General features: G+C 41.8%; 2 protein-coding genes across 4 annotated transcripts in view; one reads left to right on the top strand and one right to left on the bottom strand.

The window, feature by feature from the left end:
* Positions 1-833: 833 nt before the first annotated feature.
* On the bottom strand, positions 834-13,021 carry LYRM1 (LYR motif containing 1). Of its 2 annotated transcripts, XM_065684310.1 has the most exons (5): positions 12,862-12,936; positions 11,088-11,209; positions 5,672-5,830; positions 4,552-4,644; positions 834-2,933 (listed from the first exon to the last, which is right to left on the bottom strand). In XM_065684310.1, exons 2-5 carry the CDS (start codon positions 11,094-11,096, stop codon positions 2,817-2,819), a joined length of 378 nt encoding a protein of 125 aa, XP_065540382.1. In that variant the 5' UTR covers positions 11,097-11,209; positions 12,862-12,936; the 3' UTR covers positions 834-2,816. The 2 variants fall into 2 exon arrangements, with proteins under 2 accessions (XP_065540382.1, XP_065540383.1); XM_065684311.1 differs by lacking the exon at positions 11,088-11,209 and having other exon boundaries at positions 12,862-13,021.
* Positions 12,816-24,291, top strand: part of DCUN1D3 (defective in cullin neddylation 1 domain containing 3) — a 26,172-nt gene continuing 14,696 nt past the window's right edge. Inside the window, exons 1-3 of one of the 2 annotated variants that reach the window (XM_065684301.1) lie at positions 12,816-13,101; positions 17,662-17,764; positions 23,801-23,876. The gene's annotated coding sequence lies outside the window, so the exon portion shown is untranslated. The remainder of the gene's footprint in view (positions 13,102-17,661; positions 17,765-23,800; positions 23,877-24,291) is intronic. The other variant, XM_065684300.1, reaches the window with a different exon arrangement.

Here is a 24,291-nt window from a genome sequence, read left to right as displayed (position 1 = left end):
GAGACAGTATTTTCTGGAAGGGGAGCGCACAAAGTTAAGGAAGTGCAGGACAGAGTGTACACTGACTGGTTGAATCTAGTGCATTACAAACTCTCAAGAACTCAGATGCATTTTGGACAACATCTTTTTGCAAGTAAAATTAATGTGTAGGAATGATACATTGCACCATTCTTGCGATACTTGACAGCAGTTGCACGGTCCTTGGAAATGAATACAATGAGTACCAGTTCAGACGTCTACCTACCCACTGGACTGAGCTGCAGATGAAATTCTTTTTATGAAGCTCCCTCAAAATGGAAGTTTGCCAGTCTGACCTCTAAAAACAAAGCACTCTCTTTAAGGCAGGTTCTCTTTGTCATACAGAGTTTAAGTTAAGCTGTGAAAAAAAGGGGTTTGGCCTCCAGACTTGACAAAAGAGCTGATCTAATCCTTCCTTTAGCTGAACAGACTTGGGGTTTTAAGAAATTTCAGTCTTTGCCTTCTGGTGCTGGGACATAATGAAGATCAGGCACTAGTTAATAATTTCTCAAACACTTGTTTTGAAAAATAGGCTAGCATTTGAAAGCATCTCAAATAATGTGATGATGTTACTGCAGTTCAACTTACTGGCTTTTCAGTCAAGGAAGTGGATACTCGTTTGAACTACTTAAGGCTACTTAAAGACTTTTAAAAATTGCTTATTTATATTTCCCTTCAGAAATAAACTCATCATTATTTCAATTAGGTGTAAATCTTCTGTAACTTTAGGGATGCTCTCTTGAAATAATCTACATCTTACGGTATGTGCTCAGGAAAGAGTTGTGACTATAATACAGACAGTAAATTGACAGTGCTCATTTACATAGCTGTTTATTCACCTGGTAAGTCACAGCATCAGTACCTTCATTAGCCACGTGAATTTTAACAATTCAAAAGATTCAGAATGATAGCTTAATGATAAAGAATAAGCCTAAGCTTCCACTTAAAACCCTTGTCTCTGCACATTTTTCTTTGGCTCACTTGACACATGTCTACACTGTGCATGAGGATAGGAAAAGACTGTATTTGGACTTGTTTCAATGAAGGATTAAGCAGTGTGTATAATCACGTTATTTTTTACTGTCTTTGTTCCATCCCACTTTTCCTCTGCTAAAGGAGTTTTGTTTTGTGTCTTCCTGGCAGCAGTAAATTTGCAAAGCTCCCACTAACAGGCAGAACAATGGCATTTTACATGATACTTCCCAAAGGAGGTATTCCCAGGAAATAATTATATGGGAATAGATACCTTTGTGGACTGGAGCCATAAAAGGTAGTGAGAAATTGGGCTAGCCAGTACCTGTCATGCTGACTCGCTCTTCTCATTGTTTCCTTGTACTTTCTCATCCGCTTGTATTTTTTTTTTTCACAGTACATTCTTGGGAAGGAACCGTCACTCTGTTCTGCATGTGACCAGTTTTAACTTATTTTTAAGGTAGACAGGAATATTTCTTTGCCATCTTCTATTAGGACTTGTAGAGTGTAGGGTAAGTTGGCGAGCTCAGGAAATGATACTTCATTGGTTTTGCCCATTTCAATAGGCAAATGTACACTGCATTTTTCAAATCTGCTTTCTTGCCACCCTTAACTTCTGGCTGGAATAGGTTGCTACTCATACCCTCTGCCCTCAACACAGTTGTGGGCTGTGCTTATATAGTCTCCCAGTAGTGTGGCTCTTGTCCACAGCTTGGTCTCATTGGTACTTCCAGCCTACCTTTCCTGAAGAAAACAGCCTGGTAAAGCCAGAGCACAGTTGATGGCCAGTGAGGGGGCAATTAATTTAATTTCACTTCCATTCATGACGCACTTGCAAAACAGAAATGCCCCTCAAACTTAAGAGACAGTAGAAATAATTGTAGCTTCTTTCTTTTATAAAGGTGAAGTTCTGTCCATAATGTAAGAATTAAAACCTAACTCTAAAATAATTGTTGAGAAAGCCAGTGTGCTGATTATGCTGAAAAGCTAACCATGTAAAAATGCACGGTGAAGGCACCCAAAGCATCCTAAGCTGGCTTCCATAGTGATACCCTGAATTGAGAGTTTTCAGTCAGTCCGTACATGGGAACCTGAGGAAGCCAGCAGTGGAATGTTTTACTCTTGAGTTGTGTAATGGCATTTCACATCCACACCCTGTCCAAAGGAAGTGGGGGGGAACCAAAAGAAAAGCTGACACAGAGGCTCTTGGCTACTCCCCTGCAGTTTGTAAAAAGACAAAAGGAGGACTTGTGGCATTTCTGCTGTCCCTTTGCTACTGTCCCTTTAGAAACAATATTTCTCTATAAGGATACTATGAAACTGAAATATTCTTCAGGGACAATAGGCAGAGCAGGGACAAGAGAGGAAGGAGTGCAGCTGCAGTCAGTGTATTCCCACCTGCATTTGGAAGCTCTGCAGGTGCAGTGTCTGCTTTATTCTCCTGGACTTTCTTGATTCTTGCTGACTCTTACACAAGGCACTGCCCTGAATCACAATTGAGCCTATATAATTCTCAAACCACCAGGGAACCCTGATACAAATGAACAGAGTTTAAAAACCTGCTGTAATTTTCCTGATGTCAAAGTAATCTTGTATCACACCTCACTCCTTGAAAAGTGTTACTTTTATTGAGGAGTCAGTGGTTGAAATGTAATAAATACCAGACCAACCTTACCCATCCTATACATTATATCATCGCTTTTTGGCCTCTGGAAATATGTGAGCAAGTGACCAAACAGCTTCATTCACAGTTGTGCACACAAATCACCTAGATTGCAGTCCACAGTTTAAATGATGTGATTACACATCACATCTTAAATGATGGGTTATGAAACTTCATCATGGGATTTCAAGTATATTGGCTTAGAAATCTTCCTTAACTTTTCTTGGTGTCGCAACATACGGCCTTGTTTATGGGCAAGACCCATAGGAGGCAGGTGGATCTGGAAAAGAAAATCCAACCAGTTAGGTGCAAACTGAGAAGCTACAAGAAAAAGAAAGTATATATACAGACTATGTTTCATTGAGTTTGAAATAATTTCTTCACACTTTGGAGAGGGCAACTGTACCATCCAGCTTATTAGATTTCTAGGAGGAGCACTCTGAGGTGTGATTAGTGGTGTAACTTTCAGGCCCTAAATGTGTTTATTAAAATCATATATACATTAGGCTTTAGTAACCTTGTTTTGGAGCTTGGTATCGGACTGTAATGATATAATGCTTGCTGAAATAGGACTGCTGACGATGTTCCAGAACAGTAAGACCTAGAAAACTCTCAAAATTCCTGAGCAGCAGTGTGCTCATTCCTACCTAACAAGTCACAAAACTGTATGTAGTGAAAGACTGTCTTCTTATTGTTATGATTATCTATACCATATTAAAATGCACAACGTCATTGACTCCACAAGCAGAAGGAGCAATAGGTAACAGGTTCTTCCTTTGATTGACAAAGTCTTTGTATTTCATAGGACTGTTAGTGGGAGTCATGCAACTATATCCCCCCCGCTAAGTGATTGAAAAATGTAGGTGTTAGCAGTCAGATGTTATTGTTGCTGAGGCTGTCATCCTGTAAGAGAGCTGTTTAGGTGCAAGCAGTAGTAAAATCACTGACTAAAGCAGCAATAGAGATTACTAGAATCTGAAAAATAACAATCATCCAGTTTGTCTGAGAGAGCAGATCTTGGACTGATCCTTTGGGATTCTGAAGCACTGCAGAGCATAAATTTTAAGCCCATTTCTAGGAGCACTGTTTGCCAGATATGCATTGTTATTCTCTATCCTGGAGAAAAAGAAAGAGCTGTATGTGAAGCAGATGCTAACACTAACCATATTCTAGGCAAGCATCTGATGGAGATAGATAAAATTTAATCTTGACTTCCTTGATAAGGAAACTACAGATGTGAAAATACAAACTAATCAACAGGAGTTGAGAGAAAGTTTCTACGGAAGGCAGCATAAAGTACTACAGACAGAAGTGACTCAGCAGTGAGGTAACTACACTGAATAGTGCAATAGAAGATACTGCTGCAACTTCCAGCATTTTGGTCATCTTGGACATGTTTTTCTCTAGGAACGGGGGAAAAGAAGTAACATAGGCAGGTGTTTCATAAGACCTGATTTATTAGAAGAACAGCTACCAGTAATGCAGGCTACAAAAATAACTGTATCTATGGCAGATGTAATTAAGTATTTTTATTATCTTGTTTTATTACATGGAAAGATTAACAGATTTGATTCTATTAATGTCTTTTTCTGTTGGACATTGGTTGGACAAGACTGCCTAAATATTCAAAGGCCTTGGGAGTTTAGCTCATGCAACTCCATTTAGACTTTGACTTCTTAATTTGTGAAGAAATTAGCCAATTTACAGGGAAATAAGATAGATGGAAAACATTTCAATACACATTTGGCTTATTTGGCTCTGATTTAGCATAGCATTTAAATACCGGCTCATCTAAAAATGCACTGCGGAGACAGTGATGTGGACTGTGATGGAATTATTGCCCAGTGAGAGCCAAGAGGGTGCAGCCGAAGATTTTGTGACTTAAGATTTATACTCACAGGCCTTGGGTAGGGGATGTTATAGTGAAGTCCAATTTCAATTCTTGCCTCACATTCTTCTATACACTGCTTAATCAACTTTGGATCTGTTACCTAAGATCATAGAAACAAATGTTTTGTATGAGTACAGCAGTTAGCAATTGAAAGTTCAAGCGTAAATGATGCACAGCCACATGACTTTCTCTAGCTTTTTTTGGCAATCCCAAGAATACAATGATTGTATTTTTCATATCCATAAAAGGTAACATTTGCCTTGACTCAATAGTTCTGGGCTTGATGGTGCTGGATATTAAGGCCCGGAGCTATCTTGACTGAGACTACAGAAAGAAGGTTTTACCCAAACATGGTATTTTCATTGTAAAAAAGACAATACACATGTAAATTACTAATATGGCTATGAAAAAAACACTCACCCATTTGTCACTCAGCAAGACAGCTAGAGAAGAAAGAGAAGAGACTCCTTCATTTACATTCTGTTATCATCCTATCCTGAAACTCCCTCTGAAGTCAGAAATGTGGTGTAAATTGTGACTTAAATTCGTTTTTTTTGGATTTTGCATTACTCCAATGTAGTCCCAGTCCAAGATGGGATATAAGTAAGCATTGCAATCTAGATTACAAAAAGAACCTTAGATTACCATGCAGTCTGTATCGTCCCTTTCAAAAGGGGTTTGAAATTTCTTCCTTAAGAAAAAAAAAGTGCTTCTTTTAAAAGAATTTCCAGTAATTGCTGCTTTGAGAAGAGAAAAGAAGTATAAGAAGCTACTGAGTTCTGTTTGCCATTGCAGGGGTAATGATACATTTATCTAACCTTCTAAAAGATCAAAAGCTGCTTCAATTACAGAAGCAGTAACTTTGGAATTTAATTTTTTCTTGGTATCTTTTAGTGAAATCTCTAAGCCTTTTAGACTTCTACAGTAGTTAATGAAGAGCTGAAATGGTTTGAGTTTTCTTATTACTATTTCAGTGGTGGGATTTAAACTATAACCAAAATACACCAGCATTTAAGGTGAATGAAGTGTTGGGAAATCAGCTCTTATATGTTAGCACCCAATCACTGTGACAGTGCAAAAAGCAAGAGGACAACCATTCAGAAAATCAAAACTGTAAGGACACTCACATTTTTGTTTTTTCGGAATAATGTTTTGGCTTCATTGATAATGTACTCTTTCTCTTTAACAGTTTCTTCTATCTGTCCTGATGCTGATTGCCATTTTTTGGCTATTCGGAATATCTTTCGGTAAAGGCCAAGAACTTCTTGTCGGGTAACTGGGGTCATCTAAAAAAGCAACACAAAACCCCAAATATATGCATGAACATTTGAATTGCTAAAAGGCCAGCAAGCAGTTCTCACACAACTGAATTAATTTAAAGATATTTCCACCATCTAAAGATATGCTGAGCTATACAAAAACCCTGAAATAGTTTTAAACAGCAATTAGCTGTTGAAAGCTGAAGACACAGTCCAGCAAAGTATTTAAACTGACACTCAAACCTGTCTCCATTCAAACAGCTCCAGTTCTTCCTCAAAGTTAAGCACTTGCTTTAGTGCTTTGCTGAATCACAAGCCTAGTACAAGAATGCCCAGGTTTTCCTTCATTGCTATTTTGCAACAGACATTGGGCAAGTCACTGAAACTCTGAGCATCCCCCTTCCTGTGAAACTGTTGTACCAGTGGTGCCCCTATCTTTGCAAAACATCTTGGATCTGTGAATAAAATACATGATAAAACAACCACTGTATCGCTGAAAACCTGTATAGGTTTCAGAGGCCGAGAAGCTTATTTGCGACACCACTACAGTACATGGTAATGATTCAGCTGGAGTTTGATGTGATGAAAAAGTGACGAAAGTTATTTTATCTAAGCACTGCAGGAGAGGCAGACTAACTGTGGATTTAGGAAAGTTCTGAATGTCTTTATTTTCAGAGAGCTGCATACCTGCTCAGCCCACAGAATCAGCCTCCAGGTGTGGTAGGAATCTTTGTCAGAAATCAAGAATGAAATCCTATTCTATTCTTATTCTATTTAAATGAGTATTTTATCATCACTGACACTATTTCATGTCAGACAACAATTATCCCTGAAAAAAATCCACTGCAGAAACAATGACTAGTGCTTTAGGGACACAAAAGGCAGATGTAGTAGCACTACACAGTAAGTATATAGATGCAACGAGGAACAGATATCAGGGACAGGCCACTACCTGACTGACTCAGGATCCATTTGCAGACCTGGAGCTCTAGTTACTGTGGCTGAATCAACCCTGAAATCGGACCTGTGCGCTGGGAAGAGCTCCTCCGAAGGACAGTGTGGAGCAGGGTAATCCAGACGGCCTGAACAGCCCTCTGGAGGGAGCACTCTCTCCTCCCTTGATCATAGGGGAAAAGTCACTTACCAAGGCAGGCACCCAAAGTCTGGCAGTGTGGCCGTCATCACTCATCTAACTGTGGTGTTGGTAGTACCACAGGGTTTTGACCCAAAGTCTCCTCAAGCCGTATTCGTTCTCAAGTGGCCACCTCCACTATAGCGGCTAACTTCTACTAGTATTTCAGTCCTCCTGTGGCTTCAGCCACTCACACCGTCTTTTCCTCACCAAAGTCAGAGTTACAGATGCTAACTGAAGACATGACTTGAGCCATAGTCCGTTTTACTCAAAAAGCCCCCAATGTATTAAATCCAAGCATATTTTGTCTTAACTGTTGCTATGATCTAAGGACTTTTGTTGCTTCATGAACTCTGTTAAGGATCTTAAGAAGTACAGACATAAAACTGTTTTTCTCTTGATTCTTGAGAGAACATTCTTATTTTGCTATTTGTATTTTTAAAACATTTAAGCAATTGTATCTTTTCCCCCCAGATATAAAAATGATCCTTCCTACCCAGTATTTCTAGTAAATGTTTATGGTATTTCTAGGAAACAAATATGCACAATATAATAACCTGATAGTCCCAGCTCATCAAGCACTTTGGAGTAAATGCTTCCCTATATCCACTTTGCAGCTCCATTTCAGGCACTAGCATTAGTCATACACAAAGCTACGTGTGTACGTGTATCTGAAAAACCACTGCTTCCCTCTGCCAAGTGCATATTTTGTACAGAAAATAAACAGTTCAGTTACAAGGGCTGACCAAGCACAAGCTGAGTCCCACATTGTGTCCTTAACCTACAGCCCCTCCTGGCCTCACCCCTTTGTTTTTAGTTGAAGGTGTCACTTTCTGGTAGAGCTGGTAATACTCTTTGTTTCCTGCTGACAGCTAATAAAAGGTAGTACTGCACTGGAAACTTTCAGCTCAGGTTTTCATGTAATACATAAAGAAAAATTAGAAGAATAATGTCAGGAGAAAAAAATGTTTAAAATAAAGGTTTAAATTTTGATCTACACATCAGACAGTTTCCAAGGCCACAACTTGCACAGTGCATGTCCTTTGCTCAGAGCTGTAATCATACCTGTTGCATACCAAGAATCTGTTTATAAAGTTACTGTTTAAAGTTTTAGAATCAGTGGGTTTTTTTCCCCACTAGTTGCTTCTGCTCCCCCACCTAGAACTTACTTTTTCTTTCATTTCTCAGTGTTGGAACTGATAGAGAACTGTGTAGCCCCTCACCTAGGCATGGGCTGCATTTCTGCATTATTGCTCTCCTTCCCACGTATGCTAGACGATGTAAAAGACATTAAGCAGCTTTTCATATATATGGCTCATTTAGTCAACAACTTCTACTGTTACAGACCTGCTCATAGACCATTTCTGCAAAGATACCTAAATGAATATGTGAGGAACTCTTCACGGCCAGAGGACCCCTGTGTGTCACAGGAAAAGATGGGGGCAGATAGGACAAAACTCAAAGCCTGTCTCAGATTCTGAGTGGGAGTCTAAATACGGGCTAATTCGACCAAGAGCAAAATTACTTCCAAGTTAAAATGCTGTAAATGAGATTGCAGGTTTTTTCTTTGGTATAAAGAGAGCCCACACCGGCAGAAATGTAAGTGACAGCACAAGTCATGTATCAGGTATAATTTCATCAAGTGACACTACTTGTATTAGTTTTGTGGGTGTGTAAAAATGATTCTGAGTGGGACAGAAAGGAAGATAAGGGAGGCTTTCATGTCCTTGTAGTTACTCATCTTGCAACTTACATCTTTGGCATTTAAATCATAATTATATTTCACATCTCTGGAATGTTAAGTGGATGTTACACCACTTTCCCACTAACACTCATCTTGTGGTAGTCACACCCATTGTTTAACTTCTACCACCCTTCATTTTATTGCAGAATGCAGCCCACAGAGGTTAACCACAGGCATTTTTGTCAAAAAGTACAGGGCTATTGTATTAACTGAGCAAATTTCAGGTGTTCACTGCAACAAGCTGTGAGAGGTCAAAGGTAGGTCTGTAGGCACAAATGTATCAATGGGAAAAGTGGTAGGTTGCTTTTGAGCTGAGTGTTAGAATTCAGCCTTTGGAGGGAAGCCAAGCGTTGCCTTCCATGTAGCATTTGCTGGACGCTGTGGCAGAGTTCTGATAATGCAGGGTTGTATCATTCTTTTGATCTACATGCAAACCCCTGTTATCAACATGCAGATCAAACACATGAAATATCCCATTGTATCCAAGCTTGCAAAGGAGGCTTGAGCAGTTAATGAGTTACTGCATGGTGAGGATGCAAACTTTTTTCATTGTTAATTAAAACAAATAGTCCTTTAGACTATGAAATGTAATAACAAGTTTTTCTTTGGGGAAACAAATATGCATTCCTTTGGATTTTTAGACAACTGCCCCAGAAGTTCACTAATCTGAATAATCAAACACCAGTTGTCTTCTGCTACTTGCAGGTTTGTTTAGAATTTAAAGTTTATATAAAAATAAGGAGAGGAATCTGTCAACTGCACTGTAAAGTGACCCCAACAGTGCACTGTCAAAGCAAAGAAGGCAAGCTGCATGAACACTGACTATCTAAGAGCAGCTAAATTACAGCTGCTTCCCAGGGAGGGATGCTTGGCTAAGAAAGCATGTCCAGCACTCTCCTCCTATCTCCTTTGATGAAGTTGTAAGTCTATTTTATTTCATCCTTTCTTTTCAAGTCAAGTATTAGCTACTCACTTGAAATATAAAATCTGTCAGCAATGAGTACATTGAGGATTTTAGGAAACAAAGAGTGCAAGTAATAGCTCATGGGTAAAAAATTACATTTTAAAACAATAGATCTCTTCTTTTACATCCCAGCTAACTAGGGCATGCATTAATGCTGATCCTGAAACCATATTTGCTCAGGGGAGGAGATGGTGGGGAACAGAACTCTGTGTGAAATAATTTGAAAAAGCGCCTTTGAACTTCTCAGATGTAAAATGTTTTATTTAGAAACAACACAAATTCTATTTGACAGCTGGCTTGCTACTGGCAAATAGTCCTAAAGACACAGTGACAAACTGCTGAGCTGACTGCCATCCAAATCAAGCTATGATCACATTTCTGTTACAGAAAGAAGTGACATAATTCAAAAGCATAGCGTATCAACATTATAGCATGGATCAACAGCAGCTATGGTCTGCATAACAATCCGTATCTCATAGTTTCAAATGCACTTTTTGGCTAACTAAAGAGATGTGAAGACCTGTATGTATCTTGCCTTTGTTTTAAGAGCTAAATTATACCATTTAGCTAAAGAATGACCTGCAGTCTCTCTCCTGCTGCTATTGCAGCAGATAATCAATCATTCCTTTCACAGCTATCCACAGCAACTGGAGGTCAGTAATCCATATTCATCTTTCATGCCAGTCTGCCAAAACGAGTCCGCGGTTCTTAAGGCAGCAATGAATTTGTTCTATCATTCCCCTGAGGGACAACAACTGAAACAATGAGTTCCTGTGGCATAGGGAGAAGAAAAGGGGTCACAGATTCCTGTGATAGCTGGCTAAGTCACATGCCTTCCAGTGATACTAATTTCCAAAATCCAGTTTCTACAAAAATAATTTTATCTTCTTTTACTCAAATCAGTGACTTAGCGGCCTCTGACAGCTGGTGCCCTGCAAACATTGACCACACGTGGCTGCAGTATGTAGCAAAGTGAAAACTCATCTGATTTTTATTCTTGATTGAACAATCTTTTTTTAGTATTTAGTCAAAACCAAATCATAGCGAAACTTCAATCACAGCTAAAATATTCCATCTTCACATGGTGAAAAACAAACTAAAATGAAAGCTCATATTCTTCCATGATGGTGTTAACATCCTCATTTCTACCAGTGATGCAAGTAAATTTCAAGTAGTTTCCATCAAGGATTAATTTGATTCCAACTATTTCTCACTGTTTCCATCTACAAGCTGCAGTCAGAAATCTACCCAAATTTGGTGAAGAAGAATGAAGTCACTGAATCAAGCTACTCAGTAACGATACCTGAAAGCAAAGTGACTTTCACATGGGTTTAGATTTTGTCATACCAGTATCTTTGTGCTGGCAAACTGAAGTGATCTCAAACCCTGATGTGAAACACCGATCGACACATCTGAACCAGCCTCTCTAACTCGTTGTACTTACACTGTTCATCAGCTGGGATGAGGCTCTGCCATTCTATTCATGCCTTGGATTTCTGACTGAACTGGGATCTCTTCTAAGCTTTTTCTTACATACAGAGCAATCTTTTGATCAGAAAAAGGGAACTGCATGCAAAGAGAATATAATTAAACAGTAAAAACAAGGACTTGGGTTTTATCTCTGGGTTTTCTATGTTATTTCAAGTAAGTGGAATTGCAGGGAATTAGGATTCTACAACATTTTCTCCGTTTGTATAAATTAAAGGAGAGCCCTTAACTAGTCCCTTTTGATCACAGAGTTTTCATTTTCTCAGTCTGAGTTGGTCGAGGTATTATCTGGCTTTAGTAGGACATAGGGACTCCAGCTCTGTGAGTGCCTCCTGTGCTGGAGTAGCCTCAGGAAGAACAAAAATGCTGACTTGGACTATGGAGATGGGGAGGCAAAGCAAAAAAAAATAGCACTTTACATATTTCTTAGCTTTCTCCTGAAAATCATGCAGCCTCCAGGTAAACAAAAGCAACGTGAACTTGAGTCTCTAGTCTTGTGCAGCCCTTTTCCTCGCACTTCCATAGAGTTACAACCATTTTCTCCTTTCCTCCTCTTTTGTGTTTAGTTCTGTATTAGTTACAAGCAGAGAAAGAGGTTTTAATGCAGTGCAACATATTTAGCAGAGAAAATGAAGTCTCAGCTATCCTTGGATGGCCTTACTTATATAATATAGAAGCATACAGAAAGATAACAGTGTAGACACAAATCCCAGTATGGATTTATGCACCTTATTCATATATTGTCTTCGAGCCAAATGAAACTGAATAGAAATATTTCCCAGCATTGGAAATGCTCCTGAACTCAAGAACAGGTATAAATATTAATGCTATTCAAGAAACAATCCTCCCTACCCCATTTCTTACTTCATTCTGTGGGTCATTTGATGAAACTCAGCTTACGAACCCTCTCCTTTCATTTCCAAGCACTTTGGTCCCAACACATTGATATATATGATTTTCAGTCACTATTTTGAGCACTGTAGCAGGTCATACATATATAAAAATACCTGAATTTTGGTACTCAAGTGTGAGAATCCCATTCAAATTTGGGAGTTTTGCCAAGAAAACCTCACAGAGTACTTGCACTAGACTCTCCTGAATGGTCGATTGATCAGCCTTTGGGCTCCTGCCTCATAGCTGGCACAAGGGCGCAGGAACACTGGGTGAGGGGAAGCGCTGCTCTATCCGTCCCAGTCTTCTCTCGGGTTCTGTGGAGAGAGAACCCTTGGGCCTGATGGCTCCGACAGGGCCTGATGGCTCCGACAGGACCTGCAGGCGCAGGTGAGAGGTTCGGGACTCATTTTGCAAGCACCTGGGACCCGGGCAATGCCAGAGCTGCTGCTGCACCCAGCCAGGCACAGGCTGCGGGGGTCAGGCCTACACCGAGAAAGGCCCCGTTCACACAGCGCAGGGCTGCAAGCGCACTGTGGTCGAGAGCAGTGTGTCTGTGGGACTTGGGCGTCCTCCTCCTCCTCCTGTGCACCACGCAGGCTGCTGCCAGCGCTACGATGGCTCTGGCCGCCTGCCACCACTGCCCACAGGAGGAGCCCACACTGCAGGAGCGGGCGCCCTCCTGCCCCGTGGCTGCCGGGGAAGCATTGCCCATGCAGGCGGGCGGAACCAACGCGTGAAGAGGAGGGGATTGCCCAACCCCAAATGCCTCCAGCCAGTCCCCTCCCCTCCGCCTTCCCCGCGTGTCGGCTCGCCCGCCCTCCACCTTCTCGCTTTACCTTCGGGAAGAAGAGTATCGAGGTCCCGCTCCCCGCCTTCGTGGGGCGGTTCCACCCCAGTAGGCCCCGTCCCCCCGCTCCGGTGGGCGAGGGACACGGCGAGCAGTCGCCCAACCTGCCCTCACCGTGCGTGCGGCGTCGGGCGCGCTGTCTTGCGTCACGGCGCCGCCGCCGCCAGCTGACTGCTCACCCCCGGAAGTGATGCGGGGAGGGGTGGCAGTCTCGCAGGGAGCCGCGGAGGTGAGTGAATTGGACCGTGTCTCTTCCCGTCCGCGCCGGGCAGCGCGCGGCGGTTGCGGCGGCGGTGCGGGGCTCGGCTCCAGGTTCCGCTCGGCGCGGGCTGCGGGGCTCGGCCGGCAGCCTCAGCGGTGGCGGCGGCCTCCGCTCTGCCCCCCCAGCCCCGCCAGGGCCGGTTGGGTGTGGGGGGCCCCGCGTCGCCGCCGCCGCCGCCCCCTCACGGCAGGGCCCGTCGCAGCCCGCCCGGTCACGGGGCTGGCAGCTGCTGCAATGGCCCTCGGGTGCCGGCGTGTCCGGCCGGGAGCCGGAGCCTCCCCCGGTGCCGCGGCGCGGGGCCGCCCCGTCCGACCGCCTCTCCGGCGGGTGGTCGCTCGGTCTGGCTCCGTTGCAGGCCAATACGGCTGCTCAGCTGGCGGGTGCACACATGGAGCCTCCCCCCCCCCCCTCCCCGGCCACCAATTCGTGCGCCTCAGGTAATGGTGCCGGCTCACCTCAGGGTCCTCTCCCTATTTTTCCATGTCGGTGTGTGCCTTCTGCAGGGTTCCAGGACGTTTCTTGACAAGCCGCCTCTCTGCGAGCAGCACCGCATCCCTCCGGGGTCCGCGGAGATCAGCTGCTTTGTTCAGCCCCACTCCGTGTCCAGCTTTATGCGTGTAGCGCTGAGATAGGCATTGTGTTTGCGGGGAAAAGGCAGAGGGGAAATGTAGATCAGTTTATTTCCAACATAGTTTCCATAGTCTGAATATGCCACCCTTGCACAGCCACTTTTCGTGTAACTTTAGCTTTCATCCCCTCTCCCTCCTAGGATGTGTATACCCTTCTTGTGAAACCTGCAGTCTGTGCAAATCACTCTTACTGTCTGGGGCTATGGTGGTACAAACAAGCTGCTCATAACAGCATAAATTCTAACTTGCATAATCAGTATTTCAGGCAGATACTGGTTGAAGCAATATGCTTTTCCTGTTAGCGTTGCGGTTGCTGGAAAGAATCATTGATTATCTTTTAAATAGTTAACACTGCTGATATGCTGTCCTTCAAAATGTTACATTGATAACTGAACAGCCCGATGCCGGCTATCGGAATGCAGCATTGATCCGCAGCTGGGAACTTGTTTTAAATGGGACTGTCTGCCGCATAATTTAAAGAGGTAATAGGTTAAGTGCTCTGAAAAAAGGGGTAGAGCTGTGCAGAGAAAGCACAGAACTGCCTTACCTTCTTGTAAATTACAGACAGTCCTCACTGGCAGTTGCGCTGCATGGTCTGTGTTTTTTGGGGGAACAGCTGGTTGAATACATATCTTCTAAACACATTATGTGTTTAAGAGCCTCTTTGTTAAACAGTTAATATGTAGCTATGGTATTAGTGTTTTATTTGGGCTAGCAATGGGAAGAGGGTGAGTACTGGTGTTTCTCAGGTGCATCTGAGCACTGCTGTTTGTTTCCCCAGTAGAAGATAATCCTCAGGAAAGGAAACAGTTCCTTGGTTAAAATCACATGTGCAGGTAAAGAGATCTGACTTCATGTTCTTGTCAGTTCTGAAGCTTGTATTTAAAATCTTCCCCATGCACGGGTGTGTGTGTGACCTGTGGGAAACCTTCATAGCTCTTAACATGAAAGGCAGCATGCAGTCTAAAGCGAAGGTTTTCTGCACATCAGCAGAAATATGAGAGCTTGTGATCTGTGTTGAATTGGTTCAGATTTGCAAAGTGTAGCTGCCTTTACAAAGCTACTGCAAATATCAGCTCTTGTAGTGGTTTCTGAAATTCAGATTATTCTCTAATAGTAAATTATATGCAGGTGTGAATGATGATAATCCTTAAACAAATTCACAGAACTTAATAGGGGGACTTGCAGCTTTGATGCTCTCTGGCTGCTCAATGTGAAATTGCTTTCACCTGGAGACTGATAACCTGCAACATGATCTGTGATCAGCCTCTGGATCTTAAAGGCTGGGTTAGGTTGATTCTTTGCACGGTTTCTTGCCTTATTTTGGAGTTGAACATTTTCTGTTTGTAGCAAATTCTTACAGTTTGTTGATCTTGGAAATTCACAATTACATCTTCTATTTAGTGTGAATTGTATTAAATAAGGTGATCAGATGAACTGAAGAGGTGGATTTGAGAGAAAACTAAGAAAAGCTCTTTTGGAAGACTGTCATTGAAATTAGTTAAAGCAGTATATATTTGAGCAAGAGGGGCTGCCAGTTTGACAGACTGAGACAAAGGGACTTGTTCTGACAGATTTGTGTGGATGAGGAAGAGGATTGGTTCTGCTGCTTTCATTGGTTCAGCTTAAGGAACAGGAAAAAATCCTGTATGGTGTGTGTGTGTTGGAAAGAATAGGGGCAGGGGAATATAAAGTAGACAGAGCAGTGGGATATAGGAATTACTCTTCTAAATTTGCATTTCCTCATGGCAGAAAACCACGTAAAGGTGGTTTGGATATCAAGAGATGCACAGCTGCAAATTGCCAGGAGTGAGTCTCCTGGTACTGCTCAGAACTGGCCCACACTGTAGCACATAGTGCTGGGGAAGCATTGATAAATTTAGAGTCTTGGAGCGCTATAAAATCCGCTGTGATGGGTTTTGGCAGTTTGTAAGAACTTGCAAAGTACAGAAACAATGTTATTGTTCCATTAGGCACATGGTTTGTAGTGGTGAATGTTAACAGGAAAACTGTGTTCTGAGTAAGAGGAGACTGTAAAAATAAAGGCATAGGATGTTAGAAAAACAGTAATTTCTTTCATCCGCATTCTTAAAAGTAAAGAAGGAGCTGAAAATTGGTAGCCAGAATTCTTGGAGGCTGAAAGAACAATCTGTAAACACTTAAGGGACTTGGTAGACACAGGAAGATAAGAGGGAACCCCCTTAACAGCCTTCATCAGAATTCCCTGACTGGGCTCCTTCTCTCTGGCTGCTTCTCCCTAGGGGTCTGCATCTTATCTCACTGGCTTCCTTTCGTCTGTTTGCCTCTGACTAATAGGCTTTTTCTTCTGGTTACTGGAAGTCTAATAATTTCTTTTGTCTCTTTCCCCCTTCTTCCTTTTAAAAATACTATATTAAATGGCTATAATGTTTTGCAGATTATCTACATTGGTGAGATGGATTAATTGTATACTTGACTCTAAATTATTCAGCAGTAATGACATAGTAAGTTGACTCGAAACAATGGTAATTTCATGGCAAATGCTCAAGGTGAATGTTGCCTTCTGGTAAAGAGCCACCTGCAATTTACCCCCTGTAAACATATGACACAAGTAAACTGTCTGTGCTAGTTTTCTCAGTGTCTTCTGTACATTAAGTTGTCTCAAGTGTGTCTTTTGAAACAGTCAGCTATCTCTTCCCTACGCCTCCCCCCCTTGACTCTAGTTTGAGTCAGGTAATTACAGATCTGGGTTGAAGCCTTTCCAGGGAGTGATCAGAAAAAGCCAAGACTTGCATACTTGCTCCCATCGTTCACTTGTACCTTGACTTCACCCTTTCATGGGGAGGCTTTGTGGAGCTGCTCAGCTATTGGTAACCGGCTGTTGGTGAGGAGGTCTGAGAGTCCCGGGGGCAATGGTGGTTGACATCTGAAGGGGACCTCTGCTTTCCCTTGCACAAATGCCACTATTCTTTGTGGTGCTATAAGAACATTCTTGTCACATGTGGCTTTGGTGTGACAGTTTGGTGACTTTTACATTTTGATTTTAGTGTTAATCAGAACAGAGCAAACGGGAAGAGCTGAATCAAAGCTTCTTGTCCAAAAGATAATGTGAGAGCTAACCAGTTTAGACTTATTATGGCTTCATTTTATCCATGTGTGTTGGGGGGCAGCTCTGTAGTGCAGTGGTGGGCATCTTGAAAGAAGCAGAAAATCCGGATTTTAGGTAATGGTTATTTAATTGCAGTGTTTTGCTACTAAAAGAGTGATGGTTAGGGGACTGTTGAGCAGTGAGTATTAAAGAACTCTTTCACAGAAGTAGGAATACTGTAGAGAAACCAACAAAAGCATAGGTGGTGAGCCAGGATTCCAGTAAAGAGAATGAACTAGTATAATCTTCTGGTGTCTCAGAAAGAATAGTTATAAATGCTGTTCTGTCTGTGACATCTGTTTTGTGAAAGACAAAACTTACTTAGCAAAATGTGAGAATGCTGTTACTGACCTCCTGTCACAGTTTGTTAGTCCCAGAAAGTCAGACTGCCAAAGACAGTATGACAGTCAGTTATTTGTTGTCTCACTTTTCCTATTTAGTGAGCATAAGTGTTTTTTTTTAAACCAAAGGGATTATCTGTTCCTGAAAAATACCAGTCTTGTTTTTGCATCCATGTAGTAGCAGAAAGTGACAGGTTTTAGTTCTTACTCTGAATTTTTTTAGTACGATACAACTTTTCCTTCTTCAGCTTTGAAACATCTAATGCAGTCAGTCTTGCCCTTTTGTTTAAACATTGAAAGGGAGGGAGAAAAATCACCTTAATGCCTATGATTATGGGAGGCGTGTGTAGCTTAGTAATGGACTTACAAACACAAATGTCCTAGAACTTGGTTTTGGTCGTATGCTGACTGTTCAATGTTTTCGTTGCAGGTGAATCTGTACTGTAAGCCTTGGGTAGTCTGGATCAGCACATAAGTGGGCGGTCTGGAAGTGCCAAAGGTCTGATGTATACCAGCTTCAAGCACAGTTACCTGTGAGTGGAGTTAGTGATTATGTCTTGTGAAGCACAGGATACATGCCTACACACTGTATGTCTCTTGAGACACAGGGCATCAAATGAAATCTGGGAAATGCGAAAACTTATTAACAAAATGTGTGTATTGGTTGAAGCTGCCAGCAGATTTCTCAAGGAGAGCTGAGAGTCTATGTTATAACTGATGGCCTAAGTTCAAGTATTTGGAGGAGCTCCTTTGAAGCAGTTGATACGGTTAACATCTAAATATTGCAGCATCCTTTGTACAGTGTGAAGTGTTAGTATGATTCACTGTAATAGGGAAGTCAGGACTCTAATCAGTAGAGTGAACTGGGGTCCCTGCAGGTGGCTTTGTGTATTTTCTGCTTTAAAAACTGCAGTCGACATAAAAATCAAGTACGTTCTCTTAAAGCACTTTCAGATGTCAGCTCTTAGAACAATTCTTTGTACATAACTAAATATGATTTGAGTATTTACGTGGTCAGAATGGTAATGAAGTTCCTACACAACTGCATTAAATGAGTGATTCTTTTGGCTGGCATCCTGTAAACCATGTTACACTTATTGAGATGGCTGTCAGGCCTTTGGTAAACTTATGAGCATCTGCTGCCAGCAGTGATCTTATGAGGTGGTCTGGCTCTTGTCTTTAGACTTTTCCCTTTGCTGCCCTGTGAGGTGGCTGTTTGGGTCACGGTTCTCACAGCTGCTTTGTGCTGGAGATGGGATGCTATTGACCAGAGCTGCTGGAAGGACTTCCTTTTTGTTTTGTGATTGGTGTGTTTTCTTCATCATTTAGAGGAGTAAGAAATATAAAGTTATTCATTTATTGCAGTTAGTTTAAAGTACATTTTATTATATGAATGTAATTCAAGTAGGAATCACTTTATCTACCTGAATTATGTTCAGATGAAGGTGCCTCAGTTGCTTCAGGGTGTGAAGCCTGCTGGCTGAACTTGGTGCCAAAGAAAATCCCTGCACACTTAGCTCAGCTTAAAAGTCAATGTGTTTTTCCCCACTGCAGAGTGGATTGTAGAACGAGGTGGTTTTCCAGAGTTACTCTGGTTTGGCTACAGGATACTTACAGTTTTTCGTACATTAATTTATGGAATTGACTGAGACAGGGTATGGTAAATATTTGTAGCACAGCTACTTTCAGATGCTCACAGTAGAATGAATCTGTGTCAAATATCTGAGGGTCATGGTTTCTGTTGGTCCTGTAATCTGCAGTTTTGCTGGTTGTGTTTGAGCACAAAGTGTCTCTTGCTCTGGTATGTGCTGCTTTAATTATTCATAATACATACTGAGGTGCTAAAGGTTATCGTGCTGTGCGAAAGTTACAATGTACCCTGGAAAAATACTGAAGGATTATCCTTTTACAGCCCTTTGCATGTTAAAGGAAAAAAACCCACAAACCTTCATTAGATGATGATTTGCTTTTTCAGAAGTGCTGGACCTTGAGAGTTGTGTGGCCTCATCTCAGGGCAGAGGGGGAAGGTTGTTAGTTTTTAAATGGATAGAGATGAATTGCTCACTGACTGAATCTTTGTTTTTTTCAAAGTGATAGATTCAAACTCATCCAGGGATTGAGTTACTTGCAGTGAAATAAACGAGTTTGTTCATGTCTAAGTATGAATGAGGTAGGGCATTGTATGCAATGTGGTTGGGGTTCTGGTTTCAGCTTTACTGAAAACTGATGGTGTGATCTTGAAGAGCCATGTTGTTTGGCTGTCTTGATTTCCCCTTTGCCCATTGTCTTGCTCATAGTATAAATAGACTTCTCAAAACAAGTACTGCTGCTGTATGAATTGGTTCATTAATTTATTTACATTACAGAAGCACCTGAAGGCACCCTTCTAAGATTATATGCTATTTAGCTAACTGGACTTGGGTTTGCTGTGTGAAAATACAATAATCCTAACAAATCATTCCACCCACCTAATAAAGTAGAATGAAGCACATAATAGGAAAGGAATTTAAACTTTTAAATGGGGCTAAGTGGTAAAACCGTCAGAAGTAATCTGTAAGTAAGGTATTGTGCGGTTAGAGGGTGAAAAAGAAAGGGAGGGATGTGAGGATGATGCGTGTCTGCTGAAAATGCTGCTTAAGGAATGCCTTTCATGAGAGAAAGCAGTAAGGTGCCATTACTCTCCCTATGATTTTTCACATTATCTTAAGAAAAAAATGAATAAATCTTGTAAAATTACTTCACACAGTGAACTACAATTCCAAACCATCTGTTTTGTTTTTTAAGGCTACTAGTTGAACTTTGGACATGAAAAGTGGTGTCATGACCTGTATCTTAGTAGGGTGCTTTCCAGAGTACAGAAAGCAGGTTTCTTCTGCCCAAGGTCTTGAATGGAAAAGTCTCCCTTGATGTCCCAGTCCTGGTCTTGAAGTGACAGCACACTGTATCGAGGAGCAGTTGTTCAAGAGTTTTTTGCCTGCTTCTGGCAGCAGTGGGGCTGCTTCTAAGTAGACCTTTGGTGGTATTCTTGGTTCTTGGCACTGAGAGCTGGCCCAGCATTATGGACTGTAGACATGGTAAGGCAGTTTCTGAATATATTGTCACTTAAATACAATATTTTTTAGGTATTTTTGTATCTGCCCCTGTTTTTCCTTCCGTGCTAGTTAAGCCTTTCTGGTATGGTCTTTCTCAAAGAAGTCCACATCTCATTTGATAAAGTATTCAGGCTTCCAAGATAGATACACATTGTCTGGCTTGGTTTTCCCGCTGACTGCCATTTAGCCTGCAGCCAAAACTCTGTATGGTCCCTTTTCAAGCCTCAGTGTAACTAGCTTCTACTCTGATATAGGTATGTTCTATAGAGACAAATATTGTGCAGTTCAGTTGAATTTCTAAATCTAGTTTGTTTCCAAAGCTCGAAGTGAGGTGAATTAGAGATAGCTTGTTATCTCTGATTTGGAAGATGTGGAGAGAGCTGCCATCTGTATGCTCCCAAAATCATTACCTGGCTGTAGTTCATCGAAAGGTGCTTGAACTGCAGGCAGCCTGACAGACTAATAATTCATTGTAACTAATTGCAGCAGGACTTTCCTGCTTAAGACTTCCTCTTAAGTAACTTTGCATAAACATTTTTCTGCAGCAGAGGTGCAGAGCAGATGTGTGTGACAGACTGGTGCTAGCACAGCGCTTGGGTAGGGATGTGGTGAGGTGTCTTCTGGGCTAATGAAAGCCCATAATGTGCCCATTGTGCTGGAGTCAGACTGCTTTTGCTGAGAAAGTTTAATTGCAGGTTATGACTTGAAATAAGCAGTTTCCATAACGTGATGGCTTTGCTGACCGAAGCTTTGCTGGTGCTTTAACACTTAATGCACCAACTGCTTTGGTGCTGTGTGATAAAACTTACATGCATAGTAAAATCTTCCATGTGCAGAGCTGATCCTCTAAAATTCTGCTTGCTGAAGAGGGAAACAGTATCACTGATTCTTCAATGATTCCCCATAGGAAAGCAAAGAAAGTTGCCTTTTGTGAGAATGCTGCCAGCTCTTACACCCAGAAAAGCCGCTGAAGACAAGTGTGGAGGGTGATAGCAGTTTTGGTGCTGCAATGTTCTGTAGTGTGATCCTCTGCACCAGTGCTCAGGAGAGCCAAAGTCACAGGGGGGAGTCAGGCACAGGTGTAAAGAAAAGCAGGTGAGCAAAACAAAGGTCTCCATAATCCTGAAAGCACACACCATTTATGTATTGTCCCAGTGGACCACTGAGTGGGATTGTTAACAACAATGCAGACTGTTTTCTGAGTTGCTGTAGTGGACACTCCTACTGTGTCAGCAAGGGGGAATGCTTGGGGATCGTAGTATACAGCTATACCGTGCAAACCTGACCCAAGGACTGAATTAAAACCTGTGCCACAGAAGTACGTGTTTGATGCTTCCTTCCATCCCAGTCACCTCACATTATTTAGCATCAAGTCAGCCACAACGCATAGCTGTGCTGTGATAGCCTTTAAATGCAGGCTTGAAGAGCTTGGTTTCTTTACTGCTCGTACTGACTTTTTATTCCACATCCCATAATGGTGTTGTCACAGGAGTTTCCACTTGCTACTACATTAAAAATTAAAAAAAAGGTGAAATGGGCAACTTGGTAGAATAAAAGTAGTAAGAATGGAGGAAGAATTGTAGCTGGTGGTTCTAACAGATGTTAAAACTTCCAGCTCCCAGCTCTACAGTGTGTGTGTACAGGTCAGCCAACCTGGAAACTACTTCAGACAACCTGAGAGAGTTTGACTTTTGCTGGGTAGGACTGAACTCCATCAGATTCAGCTCCTTTCGAACTTTGAAATAAGGGTTTGCTTCCAGTAGTTAGGTGGCAATGTGGATTTGGTGGATCATAGATTTCTTCCAAAGAAATACAGATGTGTTTGAAAAGTAGTTAGTTTGTTGCATAAAGTTGCCATGACAATGGTTTTAGAATGCCAAGTGTAAGATGTTGCCTCTTCTCTATTTAAGCAGGCTCCTGGGAGAATGAAGCTCTACAGTGCCCTCGTATCCCTCCCATCACTTCTTTCCTTCCCCAATGATTTATAAAAGGAATTATTTAGTTGCAGGGGACCAAAAGGAATTGACACAGAAGTGCTAAATGTTACTTTTTCTTAAATTCTTTAAATTCATGAAGTGCTATGGTCAAATAGAAAGAAATCCAAGCTAGCGCTTCAACTGTGAGAACGACAGGAACTCCTCTGTTCATATACGCATTTAAGTGGGCTGATGGCTGTGCACCCGCACAGGGTGGCCCTTTCAGCAGGGCCTACAAGAGCCCTACAAGAGCTCTACAATAGCTGTGAGGCCGTGGAGTGGGTGCAAAAGGGTTGTTGTTTGTGTGGAAGATGAGGTTTGGAAGCAGAGGATGTAAATCCAGACAGAAGCAGGCTTTTTGGACTATCCATCTCAAAAGTAAATGGCTAAAAATGGTACAGCCGAGATACACTTTTGCTTTGTGTATGTGTGTGGCAGTACCAGTCCACAGTTTGTAGGGGTTTTGAAGTGTTTTGGGTGCTGCTTCCTGGGCTTTTAAAACCTTTGATCTGCACTAGGTTTTATTTGTTGGTCAGATTTGTCCTAATACACATATAGGACTTAAGTTTGCAGAAAACTCAATTTATGTGGAGACTGGCATGTGCAATACGAACTTATTTCATGGCAGTCTTTCTACATCCATTGCCTACTTTTACTGAAGGAAGCACTGAACAAGCTGATGTTCCCACTTGTTTCCTCAGCAGTAAGTAAAAAGAAGTATGCAGAAAGGCAGCTTTTGATCACCTGCCTGCTCACTAGATGTACTAGGAGCTGTAAAAACAAGCCATTTCAGTGGTTTAGTATGGTGGAGCAGAGGAGCTTTACCAGTGCTGTCTTGTTTTTGTTTGGTGGGTTTTTTCCCTAGATCAAACAGAGGTGTTGACTAGGTGCTGTGGCTGTAGCTTTTGCTACACAAACCACACGTATGTTTTGTCTGTCATCTTCTCTTCAGAGCTTCATAGCAGAGCTGAGAATTTAAGAGAAGTGCAGTTGAGCCAGCTGAACTGAACATGGGAAAACAAACACGGAAAAGAATGTGCTAGAGAATGAAAAAAGAGAATTACTTTCTAGACCCAAATGATGCTTTGCTAGGAAGCAGCTGTCTGGCATTCACAGATTAAACAGCCGCTTAGCTAACATGCATTGACAATGATAGCGTGTCCTCTGTTTTGCTTTGAGTGCATGAAATGAGGATTTAACCCTCCCATGCTGAAAGCCATAAAAGTGTCCGGAAGTGTGTGTTTACTGCTAACAAACATTTGAGCTTGTGTGTTAAATTCAGTACCTGATCTATGCTTTAATGACAATGCAGAGTTAATGGTGTTAATGATACTTTATAAGTCAAAAAGTGAAATAGTCTTATAAAAGGACTCTTTTGACAGACAGATTTTGGCTATGAAGGTTTTATTAAATGAGTAGTCGTTTCTGAGCAATGTGGTGTATTTTGTGGTTTCATAGCCTCTTCTGAACATAAACAGTTGTGTGGTCTTTTGTCTTGCAGCATTTCATGTGGAACCCAGGGAGCCTGAAGGAGGCTGTGAAGCTAGTGGAATGATTCCCTGTGTAACTGAAACTATGTGAGTATTAGATGTTTGCTTACAGGATCACTTGTCCAGCATCAACTCTTAAAACAGCGATTGCTTCTGGTTCAGCAGTTGCAGTGATCCTTTCGTGCCTCCCCAGAGGAAATCTGTGTGTATCTGCTCAAAGCTGGAAAAAAACAGGGCACCCATGATACTTCCAGCTATTGAAGAAGTCATGTATCCCTGTCCACTAAGAGGTAGATAATGTGTAGTGAAAAGTTGAGGCTGAGTTAAGCTGTAGCAATGTTGTCTTTGCCCTTACTAGTGAACTGCTACTTTGGAAGGGATTTAATGGTTGGCTGAGCTGTGTCCCCTTTTGTTACAAGATTTCCTAAATTTGTCTTTGATGGGTTCTTGAATCTGTGGAGGGTTTTTTCCTCTTCTTTCTATACTTAATGTGTTTTGAAAT

This window comes from Lathamus discolor, chromosome 6, assembly GCF_037157495.1.
Source record: "Lathamus discolor isolate bLatDis1 chromosome 6, bLatDis1.hap1, whole genome shotgun sequence".
In the NCBI taxonomy this organism is placed as follows: Eukaryota; Metazoa; Chordata; class Aves; order Psittaciformes; family Psittacidae; genus Lathamus; species Lathamus discolor.
This window is presented reverse-complemented; position numbering and strand designations above follow the sequence as displayed.